Source organism: Plasmodium gallinaceum (genome assembly GCF_900005855.1).
Source record: "Plasmodium gallinaceum strain 8A genome assembly, contig: PGAL8A_v1_108, whole genome shotgun sequence".
NCBI classification, from domain to species: domain Eukaryota; phylum Apicomplexa; class Aconoidasida; order Haemosporida; family Plasmodiidae; genus Plasmodium; species Plasmodium gallinaceum.
In genome coordinates, this window is record NW_021628228.1 from 266,800 (window position 1) to 285,987 (window position 19,188).

At 18.3% G+C, this 19,188-nt stretch overlaps 7 protein-coding genes across 7 annotated transcripts; 4 read left to right on the forward strand and 3 right to left on the reverse strand.

Annotated features, from left to right (window-relative positions):
- Positions 1 to 300: 300 nt before the first annotated feature.
- PGAL8A_00385300 (conserved Plasmodium protein, unknown function) lies at positions 301 to 1,527 on the forward strand (the record flags this gene model as incomplete). The annotated part of the gene is made up of 1 exon (XM_028670193.1): positions 301 to 1,527. The coding sequence occupies one exon, from the start codon at positions 301 to 303 to the stop codon at positions 1,525 to 1,527; it is 1,227 nt and encodes a 408-aa protein (XP_028526970.1).
- A 968-nt stretch (positions 1,528 to 2,495) lies between these two features.
- Positions 2,496 to 4,787, forward strand: PGAL8A_00385400 (small subunit rRNA synthesis-associated protein, putative; the record flags this gene model as incomplete). Its single annotated transcript, XM_028670194.1, has 1 exon — positions 2,496 to 4,787. The coding sequence occupies one exon, from the start codon at positions 2,496 to 2,498 to the stop codon at positions 4,785 to 4,787; it is 2,292 nt and encodes a 763-aa protein (XP_028526971.1).
- A 545-nt stretch (positions 4,788 to 5,332) lies between these two features.
- On the reverse strand, positions 5,333 to 7,093 carry PGAL8A_00385500 (conserved Plasmodium protein, unknown function; the record flags this gene model as incomplete). Its single annotated transcript, XM_028670195.1, has 1 exon — positions 5,333 to 7,093. One exon carries the CDS (start codon positions 7,091 to 7,093, stop codon positions 5,333 to 5,335), a length of 1,761 nt encoding a protein of 586 aa, XP_028526972.1.
- A 1,799-nt stretch (positions 7,094 to 8,892) lies between these two features.
- Positions 8,893 to 10,404, forward strand: PGAL8A_00385600 (zinc finger protein, putative; the record flags this gene model as incomplete). The annotated part of the gene is made up of 1 exon (XM_028670196.1): positions 8,893 to 10,404. The coding sequence occupies one exon, from the start codon at positions 8,893 to 8,895 to the stop codon at positions 10,402 to 10,404; it is 1,512 nt and encodes a 503-aa protein (XP_028526973.1).
- Positions 10,405 to 10,780: 376 nt separating this feature from the next.
- On the reverse strand, positions 10,781 to 12,710 carry PGAL8A_00385700 (metallopeptidase, putative; the record flags this gene model as incomplete). The annotated part of the gene is made up of 4 exons (XM_028670197.1): positions 10,781 to 10,920; positions 11,418 to 12,084; positions 12,289 to 12,393; positions 12,597 to 12,710. 4 exons carry the CDS (start codon positions 12,708 to 12,710, stop codon positions 10,781 to 10,783), a joined length of 1,026 nt encoding a protein of 341 aa, XP_028526974.1.
- A 1,820-nt stretch (positions 12,711 to 14,530) lies between these two features.
- Positions 14,531 to 15,724, forward strand: PGAL8A_00385800 (protein phosphatase, putative; the record flags this gene model as incomplete). The annotated part of the gene is made up of 1 exon (XM_028670198.1): positions 14,531 to 15,724. The coding sequence occupies one exon, from the start codon at positions 14,531 to 14,533 to the stop codon at positions 15,722 to 15,724; it is 1,194 nt and encodes a 397-aa protein (XP_028526975.1).
- A 1,044-nt stretch (positions 15,725 to 16,768) lies between these two features.
- On the reverse strand, positions 16,769 to 18,295 carry PGAL8A_00385900 (tubulin--tyrosine ligase, putative; the record flags this gene model as incomplete). Its single annotated transcript, XM_028670201.1, has 1 exon — positions 16,769 to 18,295. The coding sequence occupies one exon, from the start codon at positions 18,293 to 18,295 to the stop codon at positions 16,769 to 16,771; it is 1,527 nt and encodes a 508-aa protein (XP_028526976.1).
- Between the last annotated feature and the right edge of the window lie 893 nt (positions 18,296 to 19,188).

The following is a 19,188-nucleotide window of genomic DNA, read 5'->3' on the forward strand; positions in this document are numbered from 1 at the left end:
TATATTTTGTTTATACGAATGTGATGTAATTACATTTACATTTTTTTATTAATATGAATAATTTAAAAAAAAAAAAAAAAAGAAACATAAATAGAATAACTTGTAAATTCTTTTAACTTTTTCATATATATTTTTAGTTTTAATTTTTTTTTTTTTGATTCAACATCCTCTAAATAAAAAATAATATAATCCTTTAATAAAATATCTATATATATATTTATATAGACAATTATTTGATTATCATACAAGAATATAATTAAATTATTATATTTTTTAATCTATTTTAGAATATATTTTAAAATGACTAAAATACTTATCTTTTTTTTTACATTAAGTAGCTTTTTTTCGTATATTTTTACATGCATTCATGTTGAAGACACTTTTAAAATTAAACTAAAAAAAATAAATACTGGAGATTTTTTAAAAATATGTTGCAACAACTTTTGTTCTTATTTGAAATATGATGTAACTAAAAAAACATATTTACTGATTAAAAAAAATGTTGCATTGTATAGTTGTACAAATATGATGAAGCTATATTATTCTAACGGTCATTCCTATTTTACACATTTTCTTTTTGTCAACATTGATCAAGTAATTGAATTTATTGATTCTTTTGAAGAAGAAAAAAAAAAATTCCTTTTTTGGAAACCTTTCTTTGAATTAATAGAAATAATTAAGGAAAAAAAATACATTTATAGTCCTCTAGGATATTATCAGAAAAACAATTTTAATTCAAAAAATAAATTAAATTATTACAATAATAATGAATTAGCTAATCATACAAAAAAATACAGTATTTGTGAAGAAAAAAAAAAAAAAGAAGAAGATACCAATACTAAAAATGATGAAATTTTTGAAAAATGTAAAGATTATCTTAAAAAGCATAATAAAAATAATATTTATAATATGGGTTCGTTAATACAAAACTTTAGAGAAATAATTGTTGAAATGAAAAAAGAAAAAATTGATATTTTTGGTAATTCAAAACATGTTGCAAATAAATTTGGATATTCTAATAATATAATTAATAATAATAATAAGAACTCAAGTAATATAGTAGAAAAATATAATTCATTTCATAAAATATGGGAAAATTATTTAAAGAAAAATATTTTTATTTATAATCCTATATTTTTATTTCTATTTGAAGATCAAAATATTTGGAATTTTAGTATAAAAGAGATTGATACAAGTTTAGATACAAATTATAAAAAAAAAGGAAATATGCAGAAGAAAAATTATAAAGAATTTTTGCGAAAAGAAATTGTATTATTTCTTTTTATTATTTTAACGATACTTGTTCAAATATTTTTAAAAAGAAAAAAATGTAAAATAAAAGCTGGAAAAAAATACACAAAAAATAAGTACAGAATTACTCAAAACAGACTTGCTGAAATTCATGTAGAATATAATAACAAAATACAAACAAATGTTGGTTCTAAAATAAAAGATATTACAGATGAAGATTTGATAAATTTAATGGCCCATAATAAAGCAGAGATAATAATTGTTTGTCAACCTTAATTTTTTTTTAATTTATTTTGTTAATATTATAAAAAAAAGTGGATCTACTATTACATTTTAAGATATATTTAAAAAAAAAACTTTTATTTTTGGTATATTATTTTTTTTTTTTTTTTTTCTTTTTCTTATTATATATTTTATTTACGTATTATTTTTATTAAATACTTTAAAAATAAATTAGGATTTTAATTTTTAAAATTGTTTTTTTTTTTTTTTTTTTTTTTGTTAAATATTTTTTCTTTTTTTTTTTCTCTAATAACTATATATGATTTTTAAAAATGAAACTTTACATTTTTTTAAATTAACTTTCATATTTACAAGATTATAAATTACAACTTTTTTATGTATATTTTTTTTTTTTTTTTTTTTAAAATATAAGTTTTAGCTTAATTTTTCTGTATTAACATTTCCGTTTTTACATTTTTGTATATTTTTAAAAATCATAAATTATATTTTTATGAGTTAGTTAAACAATAATTTATAGGATATATTTAAAAAAATAAAATAAGTAAAATTAATGATTTGCTTTTTTTAAAATATAGTCTATTGTATAGAAAAAAAAAAAAAAAAAATTAAATAATTAAATACCTATTCATTCTATATTATCTTTTTGATAAGAATTTTATTTTAATACAGACCCCAGTGTTCCATATATATATATAATGGAACAATTTTTTTTTTTTATGATATGTATACATAAGTAATTAAATATATAAATAATTGAGAAATTTTGAAATTTATAGAATAAATATAATAATAAATGTATAAAAATACTTTAAAATCCATTAATATTTCAGAGCATATCGAACATCATAATAATAATAATAAAAAAAAAAAAAAAAAAAAAAAAAGAAATTTAAATAATTGTATTATTATATAAAAAATATTAAATATAATTTTAAGAATATAGACAACTATAGTTAATAAATGAGTAATTACATGAATGATATAAAAGAATAAAAATAAAAATGATTGATTCTTTTGAATTAACAAGATTATGTGATTATGAAAATGTTAATAGTCACTTAATAAAAATAGGATCTTTTAATATTTTATGTGATTTACCATTAGATCCAAAAGAAATATTAAATTTTAAAAAAAACATTTTAAGTTCTAAAGATTTTGATAATAAAAAAAATGAGTGTATAAATTTAAGTAATTTAGAAACATATTCTTTATCAAAAAAGTTATTATTAGACATAAGTAATATTCCATTAAAAATTCATATTGTTTTGATTTCATGTACTGAATGTTTCATGGGTTTACCAATATTTTGTAAGTATTTTGATATTAGTGAAACACAAATAATATGCACAAAACCAGTATTTACATTTTCTATGAGTGCAGTGGATAATTTACAAAAAAAAGAAGATTATTTACCTTTATGGAATGAAGAATATACCCACACTAGTTTTAATGAGAAAATTTTAAAAAATGATGAATATTTTGATTTAAAATTAAATTTTAAAAATTCCTTACATTTGTTATCTTATAAAGAAAAAGTTAGTTTCAAGCAAAATGATGAAATAATTAATATAACTTTATATAGTAGCGGTTATTCTTTAGGTAGCTCTAATTTTCTTATAACAACCGATCTTATTAGCATTTTTATTGTCAATAAAAGTTCTTATAATATAAAAAGGCATCCATCACCATTTGACACTACTTGTTTAGAAAAAGCAGATTTTGTTATATTTACTTCTTATTTTTCTAATAGTCAAAAATATTTTATAAAAAATGAATTCAATAAAAATGATGAAAATCTTCCAAAAGAGGAAAATTCTGTAAATGATCCAAATCAATTAATAAATGAGAATAATTCAAAAAGTGTTAATTATTCAAATGATGTGAGAAAACTAATTCAAAAAAAATTAATTGTATACATTGAAAAATCATATAAGGATAGTTTAAATAAAATATGTTCAATTGTATTAGAAACCATAAAAAGAAAAGGTTGCGTATTAATTCCTGTTGATTTACATTTTTTATATTTTATTGAACTAGTTGAATTGATAGGAGTGATAATAAGTAAATATTTAACTAAAGAAGAGCAAGTGTTAATTTTTAGTATAATATCTAATATAAATAATGTAATACATCAAGCTGATTTATGTGCAGAATGGGTAGAAGAATCAAGAAAAAAAAAATGTAGTAAAATGTCAAATCCTCAAGGTCCATTTTCTATCGAAATTATGATAAAGAATAATAGATTAATAGTAGGAAACATTATGAATGATATATGTAAAAATTTTAGATATCCATGTGTTTGTTTTATTCAAGATTCTACACTAAGATTTTTTGAATCTTCTATTTTATTAGAAAAATGGGCATTCAGTGAAAATAATTCTATTATCTTTATTGATCCTTTTTATGATCCAATTTCCATTTTATATCCTTTTAATATTTTTAATAAAAAAATTAACACGTATTACTGTCCTCTTTTATGGGATCTTAATGAAATGAATATTATTGATATTATGAATAGTAATACCAATAAAAAATGTATTTATATATTGCCTCATACATTACAAAATATATTCAAAAAGAATCAAGAAATTTTCAAAGATAATGCAAACTGTAAAATTAATAACAACAATGTAGATTATGAACGTAGTAGTAATGAAAATAATACATTAGAAAGAGATGAAAATAAAAATGAAAATGATTTTGTTATAGATTACTATAAAAGAAAGTTTTTATTGGACATAAAAAATAATATAATATATTTATATCCTCTAAAAAAAAAGATAATATATAATAAATTTATGGAATTTAATAAAAAAATGCAACCTGTCCGCTTTTCAATTGATGGTTCAAGTAATTTAGAAAAAATTCTAAAAAAAATAGATAATTTCTATTGTGCGAAAGTTAAATGTAATTATACTAGTTCCTTCATGGGTGATTATATAAAAGAAAGTCATATAGAACAACAAAGACATGAATATAATATAGAAGAAGAAAAAAAAAAAAAATATATAGATGAAAGCAATATTGATTTAATGTTTGGTTCTATAAATGTTGATGATTTAATAAATAATTTGTTAGATTATGGTTATAATAAAAATGATATAACAGTACATTATCCAGATGATAATAAATCATATAAAGAGGAAAATGATTATTTATGGTTTATTCTTATTAAATCTATCAATTCCAAAATAATTTGTTATACAAAATATGACATTGAAGTATTTAGTAGTAGTGTAATGTTAAGACAACAAATTAAACAAATTTTAAACAAATTAACAAATCATTTGTAAAAAAAAAAAAAAAATGATATGAAATATTATTTACTAAAATATATTTATTTAATGATATTATAGCTTATTATTTTAGATATTAAATCTTTGTAAACTTTTTTTTTTAAGAATATTTAATTCTTATAAATGTTATTAGAAAATATATGTGTTTTTTTTAAAAATATTTAATACATACATATATTATTAAAAAAAAAAAAAATATGACAAAAAATTTCAAATATCAGAAATTATAATAAATATTACTAATGAGAAAATATATAAATATAAAAGACCAAAAGTTAAAAAAAATGGGAAATGAAGAAAAATAAAAAAATATATAAATATCAATATAATGATACATAAAAAAAAAAAAAAAAAAAAAAAAAAAAAAGAGAAAAACGTAAATAAGTATACGAATCTTTTATGTATTAAATAATATTTAAAAAAAATTATTAATAAAAGTTGTATACATAAATATATATATATATTATATTCACAGAATAAATAATTAGTTTATTATTTTTTTTTTGTATATTTGAATACTAACTTATATTTTTTCTTTTTTTTTAAAATTTTCTTTTCCAATTTTTTTTATTTGCATGAAAGTTACCCCATATTTGTCCGTGTAAACGAACTCTTTTCAAATAACCAGGTGGTAATTTTTCCATTTTATCTCTTCTTTGTTTAAAATACAAATAATACTCTTCTGGTAAATTTTTGATTTCATTGTGAATTCCTTCAATTCTTAATAGCGAATCTTCTTTTATAGAAACTATGTATTTTGTTTTAAAAAATCCATTTTCATCAAAAGAATTTGATGTTACATTGTTGTTGTTATAATATTCAGTAAATAAATTATCTGATTTAATTTTCAATATATTTGTTTTTGAATCAATTTTTATATTTATGTCTGGTAGTAAATAACCAGCTATATTCCTTTCATATTTTATATTTTCATCTTCTAACTGACTTAATTCCATTAAGCATACAGTACCTATTTCTTGTATTACATATCTCTGATATATTTTTGCGTTTATGAATATTTTCTTTATTTTTTCCAAATATTTCTTATTAATTCCTGGCATAATTTCATTACCATTTATTAATATGATACGAACATTACTAGCCTTATTATTAATAAATTCATTTTTTGTTATATTATTAATTTCAGAATTTTCAAAAAAAAAAATAAAATCACGAATTAAGTAATTGTTACATACTAATACACTTATAAACTTTTCTGATTGTTGTATTTCTTCAAATAAGCTTAAAGCATCGATGAAATAAAAATCACTATTAATAAAGTCATTTTTTATAATTAAATTATGAATTGAAAAGTTGTTATTTTTTTTTTTCATATTATTTTTAAACCATTTCATATAATCATTATTATTTATTAATTTATTTTTATTTACTTCAGGAAATACAATAGTTCCACCTGCATGTATGACACTAAATATTATATCAAAATATTGTATATTATTTGGTGGAATACATAATAAAACATTATCTTTTTCATTAAATTTCATTATTTTATTGAAATTCTTAGATTGATTAAATATATTTGATAACAGAAATTTTATGCTTTTATCGCATTCATTTTCTTTTGATAACTGTAGATGAATAGAAACATTATTTTTGTCTTTTAGTTCTTCCCATTTTTCAATGAAATGTTTTTCATTTGTTTTTTCTTTATTTTTTATCTTTCCATTGTTAAAATATATATTTTTCATTTCGTTTAATAATTCCTTTTCTTTGTTCTTATATTTTTCATATTTTTTTGAATCATATAAAAATTTTTCAGAGAAATTTTCTTTTCCTTCTTGTAGATCTTCTAGATATTCTTCATGAGATAAAATATCAGGTTTATCATAACAAATCAAAAATGGAATTTGTAAATTAAAAGATATTTCTTCTATATAATGTTTATAGAAAGGATGACATAAAATTAAACTAGTATTATTTTCTGATAAAAAGAATGCATATTTTTCTTTTATTTGTATTGATTTTTTTATTGGTGTAGGAATTGATATAAAATCAAAATTATTCATTAAAATGCAAAACTTAGAAATAAGTTGAGAGTAACATGGAGGGAAGAGACTACCTATTTTTTTCACATTATAATTAGATTCATCATTTAATTTAAAATAATCATTTATATAATATAATAGTTTTTTATTCATCAAATAAACATCATTGAAAAATTCTTTAGATGACACACTATATTTATTTGTATAAACATTAAATGAACTGTTAAACAAATTTTTGAGAGTACTAAAATTACTTCTTTTCATTAATAGAGAATTTGAATAGATTTTTATACACATTTTTTCAATTCTTTCAAGAAAAAGTATGTTTTTATATATATATAATAGATTATTTTGGTTATATTCAATTTTTTAAAATATATAAATCTAAAATATTTTTAATTTAAACAAAATATTTTAGAAAAATAAAATAGTGATTATATATAATTAATAATAAATTATAAAATATATTTTATGTTATTTCATCAATATTAATATAGCTACTCTACAATATTTTTTTTTTTTTTTTTTTTTTTTTTTTTTTTATATTATTTAATAATTTATATATATTAGATTATTCATTCATTGTGTAAACTCATTTATTAAAAGATTTATTCATTTAGTACATATATTTTATCTTTTGTGATACTTATAATTTTAAATAAAAAAAAAATTTCTCGAATATATGATTATTCATAAATTATTGCCCATTAATTTTTATTCCCTTTAAATAATTCACTTTAAAAATATACAAGATCTTAAAAAAAAAAAATTATAAAAACTTATACACTCATAAGGTTCTTGATGTATGTTATTGTAGTAAGTAATATCACATTTTTGTTTGTTTCCTAATTATTTCTAACATTATACATTTTCTACTTAAATAAATGAATCAAATACACTTTCTTATGTATATTATTAATATATTAAAATATGTTTTCATTTTAATCCATAGATTATACTTTATTTTCTATTTTTTTTTTTTTTTTTTTATTTTCATTCTAATTAAATTACTCCACTAATAATTACAAATTTTAAAGTATGTTAATTCTTAATACTAAGAAAAATAGATATATTTAAAATAGCAGTTAAAAAAAAAAAAAAAAAAAAGGAGAATTTAGTTATATATACAAAATTATAAATTAAAAAATATATATGAATTATATTAAGTGTATCTATTAAAATATAAATGATTTATACATTAATAGATGTCACATTTAAATTTACAAATAAAAATATATATATTTGATGCTTAATTTTATAATTAAAACAAAAAAAAATAAATAAACGTAATTAAAAAAATTCACTTGTTTATAATAAATACTTTTCTAATATTATAAAATTAAAAAAACAATTATTAAAAACATGTGTACAAAAGTAGTATAACAAATAATACATAAAAAATAATAAAATAACTACTACATAAGAAATATATTTGTGAAATATTTTTTATAACATTTCTGTGTATTTAAATATCTGAGAATTTTTTTTTTTATTTTTTTTTTTTTCAATGTTTAAAGCATTTTTACTTTTTTTTATGCAAATAAATTTTTTTTTAATAAAATTTTTATGATATTATATATTTTTAATTTTTTATCTTCAAAAAATATTATCTTCTTTTTAAAGAAAATTATAAATAGATATAATATATATAATTTTCTTTTTTTAATCTAATTTTTTTTAAAAATTTTAAGGATTATTTACTGTATTCCCGCTTCACTATCATTTTACATATACATTTTTTTTTTTTTTTTTTTTTTTTAAAATAAGATTTAAGTAGAAATGGCTTAAGTTATTTTTAATAATTTCTATTTTTTTTTTTAATTATATATTCTTTTATTCTTTGGACATGAAATTCTAAATTTGAAAAAACTTTTAGCTTATTTGCATTGTTATATTTGATAAAATTGAAACTTTTTAATAATCAGAATTTACTCTATTTTACTTACATTTAGTTTTAAAAAAAATATATTTTCTTTTTCTTATACAAATAAAGTAATTAAGTTTTTATATACATATATATATATATATGTATATAGTAGCATGAATAAATATTATTATTAATAAAATTATTTATAATCCAAATAAAAAAAGAAAATATGGGAAGAAAAAAACGTAAAGTGAATATAGAATTAAAGCCATTTTGTTATTATTGTGATAGGGAATTTGACGATGAAAAAATTCTTATTCAACATCAAAAGGCAAAGCATTTTAAATGTCTGCAATGCAATAGAAAATTAGATATAGCTAATGGTTTAGTTGTACATATGCTACAAGTACATAAAACTAATTTAAAAGTAGTACCTAATGCATTACCAAAAAGAAATGATCCTGAAATTATTATAAGAGGAATGAATGGAGTACCTCCTGAAATTATTGAAGAAAATTTAAATAAGTTAAAACAGAAACTAGGAGATAAAGATATTAAAAGACAACAAAGAGTTAACTGGGCACAAGTTGCTATGGCACCTACAATGGAGCAATTTTTGCAACAAGCTCAAACAGGAAATTTTACATTTCCAGGTTTTAATTCACCTATTTTACCACCTCATAATTTATTATCTAACTCAACAGATTTAAAAAAAAAAAATATGTCATCTGCACCTTTATATTTACCAAATAATAATTTAAATATGATGCAACCACCATTAAGTACCAATTTATATTCTTCTAACAATCAGCAAAATCTGACAATACCAAATATTCCCTTTCATGTATCTTCAAATATACCACCTAATAATATGAATTCATCAACTCCCACAGGGATCCCGTCTAATATTCCTCCACCAACGCCACCTAATATTTCTCATAAATATCCACAAAATATACATTTATCAGGGTCTTTTATGCCACCCAATTTACCAACAAATATACCTCAAACTCATCCAATTTGTATTCCCCCAGGTATTTCTCCACCTATTCCTCCATCCACTCCACCAACCACACCATCAGCAATACCTCCAGTTATTCCATCATCTGTACATCTTTCAGTCCCTCCTTCAGCTCCTCCAACGATGCCTCCTTCAGTATTGCCTACAATTCCTTCTGTAATGCCTCCCACTGGACCACCACCTAATGAAACATCAATAATATCAACAAATTTATCTTCAAATGCACAAACTGGAAAGGGAACAACAATTCCTGGTATAAATATAAACAATAATGTTAATAAAACTAATGGAATACAACATAATAACCCTCCGAATGAAGGCATAAATCATCATATAATGAATAACATCAATTCCAGTAGTATGAATAATATGCAAACTTCTAAACAAAGCTCATTGGAAATGTCTCCAAATAATTATGATATCCACACAAATTCTAATGATACTCAAAAAAATGAAACAAATAATTCAACAAAAGAAATTAACGGAACCATAAATAATAATTCAAAAATAGAGGAAAAGGATAAAACAAATATAGAAGGTGAAAACAAAATACAAAAATCGAAAGATAAAGAAAATACAGATTCGGAATATTTATATGATAACTCTATATCAACAACTATAAAATTGTCTATTCCTCCACCTAATCCCCCATCAATTCCACCAACAGGAGATTTAAAATTAAATTATAGTGAAACAGTAATTTTTTTTTTTTTTTTTTAATGTTGTATTTATCTTATAAATGAACTTCCTAAGTATACTTTAATAATTTTCTTTTTTTTTTTTTTTTTTTTTTTTTTTTTTGTAGATTTCAGTAAATAAACTGAAAGCAATAAAAGAATTTGAGTGGAATGATAATACAGAGAAATGAGAGAACTTTAAAATAGAAAATAAGTAATTTAAAAGTTCAGTGATACATAATATTAAATATATATATATAAACTTTTTTTTTTTTTTTTTTTATTTGAATAATTTTGTTTTTTAAAGAAATGAGATTCTCAGTAATTATCTGTGATTGTGTAATTTTATATATATTTTATAAATATATGCATATTTATTTTATTATATCATATATATATATTTAATTTTAAAATTAACATTAATCCAAAATAATTATTTTTCTCTTTTTATTTTTGTTTATATAAAAGTTATCACAAAAAAAAGAATTGTTTCCATTTTTTACTTCTTTCTGATCACTGTCAACCTTTTTTGCTCCTAAAAAATGTACACTATCATCATCTGAATAAAAATAATAATAAAATGAATTCATTAATAATACATTTAATGTATATATATATAAATTTAATTTGTTTGGATATGCATTATATATTGTCATAAAACTTATATATATAATTATTGTTCTAAATCACTAAAATTAACTGTTAGTTCCATGAATCATAGAAATTTTAAGTATCTTAATTCATTTTTTCTTTTCTTATATGAATATTTCAAAATAATATTATATATATAATGAATCGTATATTTTATTTAAATGAATATATATTTATTTTAAAAAAAGAATACTTATAGTACTTCTATTTTATATTCTTTTTATATATTAAAATAATAAAATTATTAGATTAATTTAAAGAAATACAATTTTTTGTTTAGAATAAAAACAGTTATATATTTTATTTATATATATTCTTGTATATAAAATATATTTTCTCTTTTTTTCAATTTCATAGTTATATAAATTCTTAAATATGTTTATAGTAAATATTGATGATCATTACTGTAACTATTGAGCACAGGTGCTTTTCTTTTTGGATTATCATCAAAATTATCTTCATAACTTTTTTTATTTATATAATTTATATTCATTTTTGAATTTAAATAATTTTTATTTTTATTATTTGAGTTTGCACAATTTACAGTATATTTTGTATTTATGGAATTTGTTGGAAGTTGTTTGTCTTTTTTTGTAGGCATATAATTTACAAAATTTTCATTTTCCTTATTTTTATAAAAATTATTCACTGGATCTATTATAATTACATCATTATTTACGGAGCAAATTTTATCATCATATTCTGTTCTACTTTTAAATAAATTTTCACGCTGCTCCTCTGTTAAGCAGCTTTCAAGGGATAAATTGATTATTTTACCATCTTTATTTATAAAATTATTCATTAATCTTTTTTCTGCAGCTTGTGCAGCCATTACCTTCGGGTTGCTATTAAAAAATATAGATTTATTTTTACTATTACCAACTTTTTTTCCTGTATATCCTAAGTTTTTATATGCGTACAATTCGTTATATTCTAAAATTAGTTTATCTAGTAATTCATAAAATGATTTATCATGTCTACTGTGTACTATATGTGCTAATTCATGTAGTAAGGTTCCCATTATATCGTTAAAATGAAATAGTTCACTTCCCTTTTTATTTCGAAGTCTTATCTATAAAAATTAAAAAAAATAATAAAATATACTAATATACAAATATTTATTTGCATATTTGTGAAAATCAGTTGTTATAAAAGACTTTTTTTATTTTTATTTATAGATTCCATATTTCACTAAGAACAACTTTTTACATTTTTATTGCTATCTCTTTTTATTTAAGCTGAAAATATTTAATAACTTTCAATTAAATATATATACCTTAATTTCTGAATTCTTTGCAATGTTTAGACCTAATAAACTTGGATTTGCAGGCAGAAATTCTGAAAGTAATTCAACTGAAAAACGCCTTTTTCTCATAATTGGCTGTATTAACAAAAAAAAAAAAAAAAAAATTGAATGTTTTAAATATTATGAATTTTTTTTTTTTTTTTTATGAAAAAAATTGATCAATCAAGAACTATGTTTTCATAAATATAAATCAAAATCAATATTATATATATACTTCATCTTTTTTATATATTTATTTTTTTTTTTTTTTTGTTTTCTTTAATGTATTATGTTTATACCATTACTTGTTCAGCAGCTTTTCTTAAAATGGATTTTGCTTTCTTATCATTTTCATTCAAAACTTTAATTTTATGAATTTTATATTTTAAATCATCTAAAGTTTTTATATTCATGACTTAATAGGGTAGTTGTAAAATATATCATTCTTTATTTTTATTTTTTTCAAAGAAACAAAAATGTACTATATTGCACACAAACAACTTTATTTTTTTTAATTTTAATCTAAAGAAATGTAAAATTTAAATCAAGGCTGCGTTTAACTACCACATTTTAATCTTCTTAATTTAATGAAAAAGCAACATAGCACTAAACAAATTATATTTTTAATGTTTTTTTTAATATATATTCTATGTTAATAGAAAATTTTCTTTAAAATATTTTTTTAAAATGACGTTTCAAAAAAATAAAACAATTACTTAAATTTATCACTTAATAAGTAAAATTTAAAAAAAATTCATATTCCTTAATTTGAAAAAATGCTAATAAAATATATTAAAAAAAAAAAAAAAAAAAAAGATGTGTCGCCTCTTTTTACAAATCTAAGAAATATTTATGTTTAATTTTTATATATAATTGAATTATATTATTAATTTTCTTTTTTTTTTTTTTTTTTTTTTATTTTAGCTATTTTGTTCTTAACAAATAAATATATAGTTAAAAAGTTAAAATATATTTTATGAATATATAGTCTAACTTTACAAAAAGGAAATATTGAGTCAGAAGAAAAATAATTAATACCTAATTAAAAATTAAAAACTCATATATATGATAAAATTTTTACAAAATAATATTATAATTTTTATATAAATTGTTTCATATTTAAATTAATATTAAAAAAAATATATCATAAACAAAAGAAAAAAGCATTTTGCAATATAACTTTTAATTTTAATAAAGTGTATGATTATAAAATAAAATAAAAATCCATTATTAAGTATATTTAATAGATATTAATAATTTTAAATAAATTAAATTTTTATAGACATTTTTGTGTTTATTATATATTATGCTCATTATCTAAATTTTTAATATTTCATTTTAATAAAAAATATTAAAATCAAGAAAATTACTAACATTAATATCATATCCTTTATTAATATAATTTATAAAAGGTTTAAAATGTTAAGGAATTAATATACATAAACCATTTTTGTAAAATATTTTAATTTTTTTTCTTTAGATATTAAAATATTTAACTTAATATAATATGGGAATTACATATGCATATTTTACATTTTTAATAGTGTTATAATAAAACACAATTTATAAATAAAACAAAATATTAATAAAAGAAAAAAAAAAGGTAAGAGAGATTCAATAGTAATTACTATACTAATTAATAAAAACTATTTATAATTATTAATTATAAAAAATCTTTTATATTTTGTTCTACATATCATTTTTTTAATATTTTCATTTATTTCCTCTATAATTTAAAAAAAAGGACTTTCAAAAATAATACAATACATATATGGAAGTATTATTATCATAAAACTAAAATATATGAATAAATGAATTTATAAATTAAAAAAATAATATTTTTCTCTTAATTTTAAAAAATTTAATAACCATGTAGCACAATGTAATATCTTAATGTAGAATTATATCCAACTTTAGGGTTTTTGTATATTTTTTTTTTTATTTTTTTTTGTATGCTTTGAAGCTAATTTTATGAAGATTTATTATATATATAATAAAACTTCCATGATATTTATAAAGAGGCTAATTTTTATTTATTAATATTTAGAAAATAGCTATAATAATACATATTTATAAGTATTTAATTTATACTTCTTAGTAAAAATATTCTTTTGTTTTTTTTTTTTTTTATTCCAAAAAAAAAAAAAAAAAAAAAAAAAAAAAAAAAATGAATCACTAATGAAATATTACAGCATCTTTATTTTAATTAAGCTATTTTTTATTTAAATAATAAATGATTTTTATATTTCTTTTTTTTTTAATTATTTTTTTAAGTAATATGTCAACTTACAAAAAAGAAACCTCCTATAATGTTTATTCTATAGTTGCAGATAAATTTAAAAGAAAAATGAGTTATTTATTGAAAAAGGATGATTACTATTTTTATCGTTATAATTTTAATACATTTTCAAAAGAACTTGAAAAACAATTAAAAAAAAAAAGCAAAACAAAAAATGAATTGGGAATGTTAAATAATGTTCTTGATAAATTAAGTTTTTTACATAGTCAAAATAAAAACAAAAATTATAATAAAAAATGTGATAAAAAATTTAATAAATGTTCAAATGAGCTAAAAGTTGTGGTTAAACCACCACATCTATTTTTAAAAAAAAATTTACCTTTTAATTTTTTTAATTTTGCAAACCTTATTTATATTAAACATAAATTGAAAAGAAATATTTTGTTCTCATTGAATAAAAAGTCATATTCTTCAATTAATAAACACTCCTTTTCGACTAATTACAAAATAATTAAACATCCTGATAAAAAAGAAAGTGAAGATTGTTGTTTAAATGGTCAAGATTTCATGGCAATTGCTGATGGAGTAGGATCTTGGATAAAATACGGAATAAACCCAAGAAAATATCCTGAAAAATTTTTACAACTTCTACACAAAAAAATAAATGAAAATATTAATATGAAAATAGAAGATGCTTTAAATTATGCTTATTTAAATACAGATATTGAAGGATCAGCAACTATTTGCTTGATCATTTTTAATAATAACAATACTGTATCAACAGCAGTAATTGGTGATTCTCAATTTATGATAATTAGAAATAATAATATCATATACAAGTCAAAGCCACAACAATATGAATTTAATTTCCCTTATCAGCTAGGTAGTAATTCGTTAAGCAAACCAAAAGATGCAGAAATTGCACACATAGAAGTTCAAAAAAATGACATCATTGTTGCAGGAACAGATGGTTTATGGGATAATTTATATGATAATCAAATATTAAACATAGTTAAAAAAAACGAATTTTCAATGTTATCAGAAAAAATAGCAAATGAAGCTTTTAATTATTCAAAAATGAAAAGATGGATGTCACCATATATAAAAAATTATAATAAAATATTTAATTGTCATAAAACAGGAGGAAAAATGGACGATATAACTGTATCATGTGCACTTGTTTGTTAAATATTCTGCAAAATTAAATAAATTAAATAAATTAAATATAATAAAATAAAAACCAAAAAAATTCATGGAGGTATATTAATTATCTATTTTACTTAATACTTTTTTAATTATTAAGAATTCAAGTATTAATAGATTATTTATCGTTTAATATGATAAATAATTATCATAAAAAATTATTCGAACAAAAACATTTACATTGTTTCATTCTTCTTATAAAATTTTATAGTATAAATAATATATATATATATATATATTATTTGTTAGTATGATAAAAATTTTTAAGTTTTATAATCTTTATATTATCTTCTCATTTATCTGTTAATATATTAATTATTATTAAAATTAATTTTTTTTTTTTAGCATAACCTGCATATAATATTTATTTTTGTGAATTTAAATATTTATATTAATATTTACATTGTTATTTTGAAATAATTAAAAATTTTATATAAATCTTATTAATAATATAATAGCATTTTTTAGTATTTATACCAAATTTCATTTCTAATATAACTTTATATTTTATTAACCTATATTATTAATCTATATTTTATTTAAATATACTATATCAAAAATAAATATTCTATTCACTTTTTTTAAAAAATATACTAATCTAATTTATTTAACTGAATCCGATATATTTTGTTTTCATTTTTAAATATTAAGACAATAATATTATAATAATATTTCAATTAATTATTTAATAATTTTATTTCTTCAATTTTAATATATAAATATTTAAGAATAAAAAAAAAAGAGCTTAAAAAAAAATTATTTTTTTTTTTAAAACTTTAATTTTCATCTGTCTTGATTAAAAATTTTGAAATCTTATATTTATTAATAATTTCTTTAAAATATTCACTTTTTAAAATAGTCTTATTTTTAATTCTTTGAAATATATATATTTATTTATAACAACAAAAAAAAAAAAAAAAAAAAAAAAAAAAAAAAAAAAAAAAAAAAAAAAAAAAAAAAAATAAATAAAAAAAAAAAAATAAAAAAAGGAAACAATTGCATTATATAATATTATGTTAGATTGTTTTTTTAGCATGAGGTGGAACAATTACTAATATTCACATGAGCTCTATGTGAATAGTATTTATTATATTCTAAATTATTTTGAGAAAATACTTGTTCTTCAGTTGATTTATCATTTATAGATAATTTTTCTTTTGCCATCTTTTTTTTTTTTATTTGTTCTTCAAACAAGTATTCAAATGAATCTTTTTTCATAGAATATGGTATACCTATTGATTTATTCCAAGCATTGGAAACATATAATATTAGATTTTCATAATCTAACAATTCTTCTAATGGGTAAATTCTTTTGTATCCACCCAGATTTTTATTTTCATACTGAAATCTACTTATAGTTAATTTTTCCTTCAATTCTTTTTTATTTTTAACTAACAAATGATTATATTTTTTTCTAAACTTTTGTAAATTTAAATACTCTTGAATATGAATTAATCTATATTTTGAACGCATATATAAAATATTCAAAGTGTCTCTTATAACTGCATATTTTACCTTTTCGTCAACCATAGAACACGTTCTAAAAGAAGGAGAATGATTTACCTCAAGTAACCACGGTTTTAATTTATGATCTAATAAAATATCAAATCCTAAAATTTCAAAACACATACTATTTGAATAGTCACTAATATGTGCTGAATTATAAAAATGTTTTAATTCAGGTTGTATTGAGCAAATTGTTTTAACAATCATATGTTCAATTTTTGTCATTATGGAATCCATAGGTAATCCCTGTTCCTTTAGTTTTTCTAAAACTACTTTCCAACTTCTTTTGTGTCCTATGGTTGCATCATCAGGATTTAGAGAATTTTCAAATTTATCAGATTTTTTGTTGATTGCAAAATTAGTTAAATGCATATTTACTTGTTTTAGATTCTTTGATTTTGGTAATTTATATTTCTCAATTGAAAATCTCACTAAACCGTCTTCATGTAAAAATATTCTAAGAGGATCACATCCAGTTATTAAAACATATAATCTTATATCAAATTTCAAGCCATTTATTAGTAATGGTTTATGTATATATTTTTGAATTATACAACTTTCATATTTATTTATATTATCTAATTTTTTTGTTAAATAAATACCTTTTCCTTGGCATGAATTCTTTAATTTAACTATGTATGTTTTTGAATTACTTTTCTGTTTATAATAATTCTTAAAATCAGAAATTTCATTAGGTAAAATCCATGTGAGAGGAAAAAAATTATAACTTTGAGGAAAATTCTTTTTCATTTTTTTTAAATTTCTAGATAATTCATCTTTTCTTGTTATACCTCTCATTCCAATGAAATGATTAATTTTTTGAAATTTTTTTAACTTGCGAAACCTTTCTTCAGATATAGATGTATCTATCCATATAACATCCCAATCATTAGAATCTGGGGGAGATTCTACCCAGTATTTTGAATCTTGAACAACTCTTCTAATAATGTCATACCTTGTATTTGATAATTGAATTTTATAAAGAAATTTATTTTTTTTTAATATTGCATCATATTTATTTTTTTCATGGTTTATTAAACATTCATCCATTATGTTGCTATATTATATTTAATTTGATTATATGTTAATACTATTATTATTTTTTATTTAAATAAACTTATATATATATTAGTTGTTCTTAAAAATCAAGAGAATAAAAAGTGCTTTTACTTTTTTATATCTCTTTTGTATCATTAAAAAATTTCCTATAATTTATTATATCATCTCGATCAAAAAATTCTGATGATTATTAATTGTTTTTTCTTTTTTTTTTCTTCATCTATAAAATGAACCTTTTATTGAATAATATACATCTCTAATATTTTAATTTGTAATTTAATCTATTAGAAATATTATGATTTTTTAATGAACACATTTTTTATTAAACTATTTTTTGGTCTTTAAATTCATATAAAATAAATTAATTTTCCTAAGACCTTTTATGAATTTTTTTTTATGGTTTATTTATAAAAGTGTTAAATATTAAAAAAAAAAAAAAAAAAAAAAAAGTAAAAAAAGAACAAAAGAGGAAAAGTTCAAATAAAAAAAAAAAAAAATAAAATAAAATAAAATAAAATATTAAAGAAATTATTTTAAGACAATTTTTGAAAATAATGATATATAAAATATTTTAAAATAATTTAATATGATCATTAATAGTGTATTTTTTTTGATGAAAAATTGACATAAATCTTTATACAAATAAACTAGCTCATTTTTATTTATATAGTTACACATTACTCGGATAACACTAATTCTTAGTGAGAATTAATAGAAAAACTAAACTTTTTAATTGTCTATAAAAAAATGAATATTAAAAAATATTGTATATTTTTTTATATGAAGAATACATACATACCATATAAATGGATACACATATAATTACATAATAAAAAATTAAAAAAAAAAGTTAACTAATCAAAAACTATAAGACGTGTTTTTTA